Here is a 10,683-nt window from a genome sequence, read left to right on the forward strand (position 1 = left end):
GTTGCGTTGCGTTTCCTTCCTCTTTCACTCCACGCTCCCGGCGGCGGCGGCGCGAGGCTCTCCCGGCGGCCCGCTCTTCGCCTCCGGCGCTCCCGCCTCGCTCGGCCGGCCCGTCCGGCGTCGTCGGGCTGCTCCCCGCGCTCGCTTCCAGGCCATAGGCCGAGGCTAGCGCCCTGCCTGAGCGCCTTCTCGCCCCGGCGGCGCGGGTCCGGGAGCGTCGCGTCGCGGCGACCAGAGAGGGACGAGCGAGCGAGCCCACGGGGCGACTGGGGCAGGTGGTGGTGCCGCGAAGATGGTCGCCAAGCAGCGGATCCGGATGGCCAACGAGAAGCACAGCAAGAACATCACCCAGCGCGGCAATGTCGCCAAGACCTCGGTAAGGAAGGAGCGGGCGTCTCTCTCCGCTCGGTAACCGGGACCGAGGCCCGGGGGCCAGAGGCCGCGAGCTGGACGATACGCTGGGGGAGGGGGTTCCGAAGGTGGGTGCGGTGGCTGGGCGACTCGGGAACGGAGGGGCGACCTGTGAGGTAGGGGACCCCGCGAGACCTGGCCCGCGTTGCAGGCCGTGGGACCCCGGCGTCGGAGTGGTGTTGCGTTTGAAACGTGCCTTTTCCTTTTTGCAGAGAAATGCTCCCGAAGAGAAGGCGTCTGTAGGACCCTGGTTATTGGCTCTCTTCATATTTGTGGTTTGTGGCTCTGGTAAGTGTTTTGGGGGCCACTGTCGAGTACGGTTTTGGCTGAGTTTGGGATGACGTGGTGACCCACCAGTGGTGAATCTGTCCACTTAGTTCTCAACCCACCTGCCGGGAGCGCCACATAATCCTATTGTATCTGAACCAAATTACTTGTCCCACATATGCTCAGATGGTGGTGCTCCAGAAACTTCTCCCAGCTTGATTTGTGCTCCCAGGAGAGCAGAAAAGAGGTCAGGTTCTTCGTAATGGTCAGTTTGGAAGAAATTTATACAAAAACACATCACAGAATGAGAATTTAGAGTGTTTGCGACCTAGTTATCAGTGTGTTTGCAGAATAGCCTATGAACAATATGTACATGTAGATGATTGAGCTTCATTTTATGTAAAAATTGAGTATGGTTTATGAAGTGAGTATAGTGCAGAGCTGATTCCCTCCAGAGGAAATTTACCTGAATGGCAATTTAATGTGTGATACAAATGTTTTTAGATTAATAAAAGAAACGCTTGGCATATGGTAGGTTATTGGCACAATCTGCTGTTAGAGTGATAGTCTTGCCTCTGCAAATGGATCACGGCCGGTCTTGCCATTCTTCACTTATTATCTTAGTATGCAAAGCTGTTAATGGTGAAGTATGTTTCTCTTTTCCCACATTTTGATATTCTGAAGTTACTGAGTTTTGCTAAACATTTCACTTTGTCTTCTAAACTTAGCCAGTTGGAAGCTTTCCTGTTAAATGGCCAAGAGCCAAGCAATTTATATAACTTAAAGATTATTGAATTTCAGCTTTGTGAGAATGAGGTGACATGCATATCATTGGCTTGGCCTTCAAAGGACGCTTAATTATTTAAGGATAAAGCAAAATAATTCCATGCTAGAAAAACCTGTTTGCTCTGGTGCTTTAACATCTTTCCAAACTGACTCCTTATCTGGGAGCTTTTTTGAACATTCAGAGATAAATTTCAGGGAGACAGATTTTAAAACAATAGCTTACAGGCATTTAATTGTCACATTAAGATAGCCCTGTCCTTGCTTCTTACTATAATGAAGTTACCTGGCACTTGTAAATAATTGTAAGGGTGCTCTTGAATTCTTGAACTACCTTAATAAATATTTGTAAGGTGCTAGACCCATTTTAATCAAAGCATGTTCTAACTTGTGCTCTTTTTCTTTACAGCAATTTTCCAGATTATTCAAAGTATCAGGATGGGCATGTGAAGTGTCTGACCTTAAGATCTTTCCATTCTCCTGTGAATTTTAACTTAAACTCATTCCTGATGTTTGATACCCTAGTTTAAAACAATTCAGTAAAGCATCCTGCCTCAGAATGACTTTTCTTATCATCCTTCATGTGTCATTCCAAGGTTTCTTCACAAATCATTCCAAGTTTTCTAGTCCATACCACAGTGCCTTGCAAAAGCACCACATGAATAAAGCAATAAAATTTGATTGTTAAGCTATAATAGTGGACCCTGCTTATTCAGTCAGTAAAGACTTTTTTTTTTAATGTGTTCTTAAAACAGTATACAGTATAATTAGATTAAATCTGTGTAGACGGGGTCTAGATTTTGCTTACCCTAATGTGTAAATGCAGTTAGCTTAATTTAAAATTTGGAATCATGGTTTTTTTATATCTAGGCACTTTATTACTATCTCATGAATTGGAAGCACACTCCCATGTAGCATCATGTAACTGTCCTGTAAGGTGCTTATAAGTGGAGCAACTACAGTTAGCCTAGTTTCTCCAGTTTTAAGCACCTAAAAAATTTTAAAAGCTTCTAAATGCCTAATATAAAGGGAGATGCTTATAGCCACAATGTCTATTTTAACAATATCTCTATTACACTACCTTGGATTTTGCATGAATGAATATACTAACCTAAAATGCCATAAAAAAATTGGCTGTGCATTTTGCAACTCAGTCACTTAAGTTTCACTTCACTAAAAGCTACCACGGGTGGAGTAAAGTCAGGGAAAGTTTGTTTATGTCACATTGATTTGACCAGAATCACTTTAATATATCAAAGGAATCTACTATCTTAGACAACATTTTAGGGGAAAATACTACTAAAAATGGATGCTTCATCAAGACATACTGTTGAGTCCAGTGTGCCATTAGACATCTTAGCATGTTGATAGCACTTTTAATACCAAAAAGGCACATCAACTAAAAATTATACTTAGTTTGGAAATGCTTTTTTTGGGTCTATGGTTAAAATGCTGTTCGGGTACTAGATATATCAGATTAAAGCGTCACCTGAAATTAAATGGATTTACTGATAGTCATTCTTTTTTGTCTTCCCTTTATTGTGTGATTTTATCGGCTATGTTGATCTAACTTTAGTATTGGTAAGGGTGAATGATAAGGCAGGTTTTGGGTTTTCTGGTATTGTTGAAAGCTGTTAAGTAGTGGCAATTTATGTACTTAGCCATATCTTGATGTGAAAAACCTGAGAGCTGTCTGTATTAATGAATTGGGCAGAAAACTGCTTGTTTCCCGTAATTGCCTCAGGTTACCTCTTTTAAAATAAGCTGTTTTACAAGGAACAGAAGGGAAATCTACCTACCTTTTACACAGTGTGAACCTCTCTGTCTCTTTATACCCCCAATTATGGGGGAGAGAGAGGGAGAGGAGTGGTTAAGAACATTTAGGAACTTTACTCTGGAATAGGAAAAGTATCAGCTGACCTTGGGTCAGCAGGTTTTTTCCTGCATTGTTACCTGCCTTTATCACCCAGGAAATCAACCCCTGTACTTGTTTCCCTCTGAAACAAGTGTCTTGATTAATTGATTCTATTTTATTTTAACTTTAAAAGTGAAAGTTCTAAATTCATAGCAGGTGCCTTATTTTTTGCTTTGAGTCAGACCATTCCGTATCAGACTATCCCTTTGTTAGCTATAGAAAATTGGCTTTAAGATTTGTTTTTTTTTTTTAAATGTATAATATCTTTATTAATTTGACTGTTAAATTGCTACAAGTAGCAACTGTTTTACATATGTGAATTTCCATTCCCTTTGTATTTCATGTGTAATTTACCAGTTGAGTGCATTTTATATTAAGAATGGATTATGCATGTTTGGGTCAATAAAAGCTGTGTCTTACCTGATTTATCCTTAAAAATAAAGTTCCCTAAATATTTGATGCCTTCTAAAAGAAAATGATTTTACAGTTCTCATATGAGTGTTTTTTATAATTAATAGAAAATATTTTAAAGACTGCCTAGTATTGTGTTGTACTTGAGTTAAAAGAATTTACCCAGAAGAACAGATTTAAGGTTTATAGCTGGAAATAGCAAGAAAAGTATGTAAAAGGCACAATGAATGAGATATTTCCACACCTAGGATTTACCCTCCTCTTGTTAATATCCAAGTCTGGTTCAAGGAAAAAGCACAATTCTTTCAATCTCCCTTTCCCAATATTATATGCCATCTAATGTTAAGCACAGTATGAAATTAAATACATTATTGGAGTTGTCTACATTATCCAATTATTTTTTGTAATTTAGCTATAACATCTCAAGTTGTCAGTGATTTCATTGTATCTATTTGGGTTACATATAATGTTGATCAAAATAATTGAGTTGGTTTCCAAAATCAGTAAAGATTTTTATTGTAACTGGATGCATTGTAATGGGTTGACTTGCATTAAATATGTGTTTACCCAACGGCAGGGTCATGGCTTTTCTGACATTACGGGATTTTTGTCGCAGCAGTGACCATGTAGCTGAATTGTGTTCTTGGGTTCAATAGGAATGTCATCACATTTCATGCTTGAGCATCTGTAAATTTTAGAATATCACATTTTCCATTTAGAAATTGCTCAAGTTTAATCTTAATTTTTAACTTATTTTAGGTGCATGTCATAACTTCAAGAGGTAGGATTTGATTTCAGCAGCAAATTCTATGACATGTCCTCAGCAAATCCTTCCTCTCGAAACTTAGCACCACTGTAGCTACTTGTATTACTTTATGTTCAAGTTGAATTAGGACAAAAATGTGCTGATTTGAAAGAGCACTAATGAGAATAGAAGGCTAGAACTGAAGCTGAAAGGGAAAGGTCACCTGTCTGGACTTAGAAAATTAAAAGTTAAGTCATATATATTACAGAATCATGAAGATGGAAGGCATGGTAAAAAGTCCAACCCCCTCATTTTACAAAAAAATCAGATTAATTTATTCAATGAATATTGAGTAACATACATACCAGATAGAATAGAGGTGCAAATACAGAGTCCCAGCACTCAAGTATCTTTTAGCCCAGTGTGGAGGAACAGTTAAATGAAAACATGACCATAATTGTAGTAAGTGATTTAAAGAAAAGTAAAGCCAAATAAATGGTGCCTTTGCCCTTACAGAGATAGTTGAGGTAGAACAGAAAATCAAATCAATTTCCTGATGACCACTACTTATGGCAAGACATCCACACAAAACACTGCTGTTTTCATGAATTCGTTGCTTCTGCTTTTAGAAAAGTCAAATTTGTTTTCCATGTTGCCACTTCAAAGAAGAAAGGAAAAAAAAAAACGATCTTTATGGACATAATTTCTTTTGAAATGAATTTAAGTGTCAAAATTTACTATTGGCAGTAATGTTACTCTGGTCACTAGTGTTATCAGCCAACATTCAATAGTATTTGGTATGAATTTATTGATTTAAAATTTTTCATCAGCAATGCTGAAAAATAATTCTTACTAATAGCCCAGTTGTCAAAAGCAAAATGTACCATGTAACCTCCAAAGATACTTTTTATATCAAAAGTTTAGTGGATATACCATATGTGACTTCTGTATTGAGTGCAAGTTTCTACTTTGGGATGCAGATAAATTAGAACAACTCTGCAACTTTAAATAAAGTACCGTTCCAATATTATTAAGTTTGGTAACTTTTTCCTCTTTTCTCAGAGAAGCTTCTGAAACAGAACGAGAATAGTTGATTTTTAGAGCGAGAAGGAACTTCAGAAATGATCTTGATTAGTTCCTTTATTTTACACTTGAGAAAATGATGACCTAGAGAAGTTATTTTTCCCAGTACCAATGAATCAGTAGTAGAGCACAGATTAGAAAACTGATCTTAAAATGACCAAACTGGTTCTTTAGTCGGTTGAGTGCCAAGGATTATGATTCTGTAAGACTCTCCTCTTACTTTAAGAGATTTTATATTAATCTTATGAAACCCCATGATGTTCCATGAAGGTAAAACCTGAAGATTTACAATGACCACTCAAGGCTGTTGGAATGAAATAACTTTAGCTTTGATTTTAGGGACACTTTACAACAAGATCCAATCTATTTTTCTTTTCAGCCTTGTCCCCAACATCTCCCTTCCATAGACCTATTTTAGCCCAGAGTCTACTTTCATTTTTCAGATACCTTTTTTTTAAGTGTTTTTGTTCATTTCCCCTACATTATAGTACTACTTATCCTTTAAAGTCTAGCTTAAATTCACTGCCTCTGTGAAGTTCCCCCTTTCTGTGGGGATCAGAAACACTCTTTTGGGATTGATGACTCTGGACCAGCAAGCATTTATTGTTTTGCCATGTTTATTCATTTTGTTTCTTAGTTTTGGGCTAGCATATGGAATTCTTTTTTTTTAAGATTATTTATTTATACAAGTGCTGGGTACAGTCAGAAGCGGGAGGGTAAGAGAATGCGCCAGAGTCAGAGCAGGGAACAGAACAGGCAGACTGACGAAATACACTGCTAAGGGGAGCAGCAGTCGCTGCAGGAGAGGTCTGTTGCGCCATGTGGGACTCTCGCCAGAGGCTGGATATCGAACTGGCGCTGCAGAGGCTGCAGGCAGCTTCGCAGCCCAGCGCTCAACCGCTACGCCACCAGGGGAGGCCCGGCATATGGAATTCTTATGAACCTAGGCTGTATCTTTCTATTTTATTTTTTACTTAGATTACTTACTCTCATCACTCCAAGGCAGTGTGAAACTTCACGTATATAGGGGGAACGCAACATATTAGCTGAGTGATAAAGCAACAGAGCAATGAATGTCATCTCATATCAGACTCATCTTGAAAGTCAGGTGTCATAAAACCACCTAACTTGATACAACAGTCATCCCACATACTTCCAATCCTGCCAATCTCTAGTTAATGGCTGGGATCAGCACCAAAAATCAATTTACCATTGATGGGCTTAATATTTGGAAACACAGGGCCTCCCCAGTGGCGCAGCGGTTGAGCGCTGGGCTGCGAAGCTGCCCGCAGCCTCTGCAGCGCCAGTTGGATACCAGGCTGCCAGGGAGAGTCCCACATGGCGCAGCAGACCTCTCCTGCCGTGCCCACTGCTCCCCTCAGCAGTGTATTCCATCAGTCTGCCTGTTCTGTTCCCCGCTCTTGCTCTCGTGAATTCTCTCACCCTCCCGTGCTTCTGCCTGTACCCAGTGTTTGTATAAATAAATAAATAAATCTTTAAAAAAAAATATTTGGAAACACATCAACAGCGGTGTTTGTCTTCAGTCGCATTTGGGAACTGTTGATAAGTGTCCTTGAGAAAAAAGTACTTTGTAAAGAAAACTGACACCTCACCACACCAGTTATTCCGGTTATAAGGAGAGTCAAACAACCATGCTTGCCTCTTAGAACAGGCTTCTGTGGGCTGTAAGCAGCCTTTACCCCCTACCCCATCTAGGACACTGAAAGAGAGATGACTTGTTTTCCCAAAGTCGAGTTTACCAAATCAGAACTTATATATTGGATGAAAGAGACTCCCGAAGACCTTCTGGGAAAATGCCTTCCTCACCCAGCTCGAACCTCCTCAAGAGGGCTCAGCTCCCCGCAACCCTGGGCGCCGCGAGGCCAGGGTGAACTATCAACACGAGGTTGGTGAGAGGTTGGTTGGTTTTGTTGTTGTTGTTGTTTTTCTGTTTGACACACGGGACACCAGTTATTGCATAACTGTAGATTCCAAGGCTTGAATGCACTCGAGATTGAGACATACTATAATTTCTGACAAAACCCAAATCATAAAGATAAACACTGGGAGTGCTCAAGCCTTTCTCCACCTAGCTCCTTGGTTACCCATACACAGCACACTTGTTAATTACAGACGGGTTATATGGAGAAGGAAGCTGCCACGAATGAAAGCTATGCCCCAATCTTAAAAAATCATTTCTGCTTAATTGAAAACAGCACCAGGATATTTTTCAAGTTTGCCTAAATTTTGTTAAAGTCCATCTAATCTGCCAAGTACACGCTGGGAAAGGGGATCAGTTGAATTTAGTACCTGTGTAAATGGTCTGCTCTACTACTCAGGAGTGTAATCCAGGGATCAGCAGTAACCTGGAGACCTGAAAGAAATGCAGACTCTTAGTGATCGCCCAAGACACACTGAATGATAATTTGCATTTTCAGTTTCCCCAAGTCATTCATATGCAAATTAACCCTTGAGAAGAGTTGAAGAGAGCTCTGGGTTCTAGTTCCAGCTCTGAAACTAATTAGTGCCCTAACCTTAAGCCAATGCCCCAATATCCTGAGATTTCATCCTCTTTGTCAAAGGAAAAGGAAACACCTTCCTTTATCATACAGCTCTTATGAAACCTGATGATAGTGAAAGGACTTTGAAAGTTAAAACTCCTCTGCAAATAAGATCCCATTAACTGAGAATGCATAAACAGAAATCTCTGATAGGTAGAAGGAACTTGTTCTTTTTAAAAAAGAAAAAAAAAAGGTAACCTTCATACTTTATTTCATATTTACTTGCTACTAAAACATCTTGAATTATAATTACTTTTCTAAAGTGTTGCCTTCTGAATGGCTTTTCAAAAATTACAGAACTGTGGATCATATTCAGCAAATTAGCCCCCACTAAGAAATATTTTGCATATCCCAAGTCCTTAAGGAAGATTGATTGCATTTGTAAAAGTATAGAAACCAGCATTGGTCTCAAAGACTCCTTGTCCCTACCAGTTATCCCTGCTTCAGATGCTTATGACACCCCTTCTATCTCATTGCATCAAATTACCATCAATGGGGAAGTGCAGCAAATGACATTTACAGGTAATGGCATCCCAGACTTGAAAAAGGCAGTTGGCAAATATATAGACTCATAAAACTTGCCCTTGAAAAAGCTTGAATTCCTATTTTTTAAAAAATAATTTAGAGGCTATAGATGAAATTTATTTGATGACTTCACTCATTTTTAAAATAAACTTAGATTTTCAGAAAAGTTGTAAAGACAGTGCAGAAAGTTCCTTTTTACTCTTCACTCACCCTAATTTAAATATCTTATTTAGGGCCTCCCCGGTGGCGCAGCGGTTGAGCGCTGGGTTGTAAAGCTGCCCGCGGCCTCTGCGGCGCCGGTTCGATCCCCTACTGCTCCCCGGCCACCGGAGGAGGGTTCCACATGGCGCGCAGACCTCTCCTGCCGCCCGCTGCTCCCCTCAGCAGTGTACTTCGGTCCTTCTGCCTGCTCTGCTCCCCGCTCTGGCTCTGGTGAATTCTCTCACCCTCCGGCGCTTCTGACTGTACCCAGTGCATGTATAAACAAAAAAACAAACAAATAAATAAAACATGCCTCTATTAAAAAAATATATATAAATAAATAAATATCTTATTTAACCATGTGAACATACTGTAAAATTTTCTGGGGAACTCTCTCCCCCCTCAGTCTCGCAGGTAAGACAGCAAAGCCCTCTGCGTGTCTGAAACAGCTATGCAAAAGCTGATGTCTGCAAATAAAGTCAGTGTTTTCACCCTCACTGATGACCAAGTGTAGGGTAAGGAAAAAGTATCAGGCTTTTCTGCCCTCCCGCCATTAGGATAGATGAGGGAACCCTGTGGTCCTGAATGCATGCCTGATGGCGGGCACCTGAAGTGGGTACACCTGGGCTGAGAGACTGGGTTTATAAGGGTGTCGTCACGGGGACGCCAGCGGAAGCCAAGAACAAACAGAAGCCGAGAGAAGAAGAAGAGAAGCAGAGAGAATACCAGAGAGCCCAGATAGAGTGAGGATTTGCTTGGGGCTGGGAAGACTGCCAGCCTCCCGGCCCCCCAGCACTCCTGCCTGCCATATGCCTGGTAAATCTAAATAAAAGACCTGCAAAAGCCACTGAGGACTCTGACTCCTCCTTTACCTGGTCTGCTGGATCAGAAAACCTGCTCAGTGGCCCTTCCTGCCCTTACAATGGGCGTAAGTCGGCAAGATGATCCATCCATCCATGGAGCCTCTGAAGACCTGGGGGGACTGAGGAGTAGCAGACTGTGTTTGCCTGTGACAACACTGGACATATCATGGCGGCACAGGAGATGGACAAGGTCCAGGAGCTGCAGGACGAGACCTCAGCTGGAGGAGGAGAGGCCTGAGAGGACCAGCCAAGGACTCCCAAGGCAGCAAGAATCGCCAGGGAAGATAAGACCATGATTCAGAGCTCGCCAGTGCTGATGCAGGGAGAGGCCTAATGGACTAGGACTGACAATCCCACCAGAAGGTGGAGGAACCTTGGCAGGTTAAGTTTTGTGGACACTGGGGGAGGATGCTATTGTTTGTAAACCCCAGGAGATGGGAATCTGGGGGTGGCCAGTAGGCCTTGATGGCCAAAAGCAGCCTGTGTGTGCCCAGCAGCTAGGCAGAGGAGAAAAGCTGATTTTGAGAAGGCATAAGCTGGTGCTAAGTTGAGAAGTCCTGAGCGGCTGTTAAGCAGCCTGAGTATGCTGAAGGCCAGTGAGTCTCTTAAAATCACCTGTGGGTGATGCCCTGCTCGTTCTTGAGTGAGGGTCAGGAGCTGAGGAACCCGTCCTTGGGGGACGAGCGGGGAACATAGCTTCGGCCCAAGCTGAAGAAGGGACCCAAGAGAGGCTGCATGTAGAGTTTGGATCCCCGACCCATGTGCTTGTGCAGTGGGTTGGCCTGAGTGCAGGGGTCTGCAAGTCGCGTTGGTGGCTATGAAAGCCGAATGTTGGAGCAACTGCAGACAGAAACCCTGAGGGTTGGCGATTACCCCCAACAGTATAGAATCGCCAATCCCAGAGTGAGTGCATCCTGG

The 10,683-nt window shown here is 41.9% G+C and overlaps 1 protein-coding gene across 1 annotated transcript; it reads left to right on the forward strand.

Annotated features, from left to right (window-relative positions):
- Positions 1-99: 99 nt before the first annotated feature.
- Positions 100-5,564, forward strand: SERP1 (stress associated endoplasmic reticulum protein 1). The gene is made up of 3 exons (XM_037525808.2): positions 100-376; positions 624-699; positions 1,871-5,564. Exons 1-3 carry the CDS (start codon positions 293-295, stop codon positions 1,909-1,911), a joined length of 201 nt encoding a protein of 66 aa, XP_037381705.1. The 5' UTR covers positions 100-292; the 3' UTR covers positions 1,912-5,564.
- Positions 5,565-10,683: the final 5,119 nt, after the last annotated feature.

The sequence above is a fragment of the Talpa occidentalis genome, unplaced genomic scaffold, assembly GCF_014898055.3.
Source record: "Talpa occidentalis isolate TD23 unplaced genomic scaffold, MPIMG_talOcc4v2.1 talOcc4.4, whole genome shotgun sequence".
Taxonomy (NCBI): domain Eukaryota; kingdom Metazoa; phylum Chordata; class Mammalia; order Eulipotyphla; family Talpidae; genus Talpa; species Talpa occidentalis.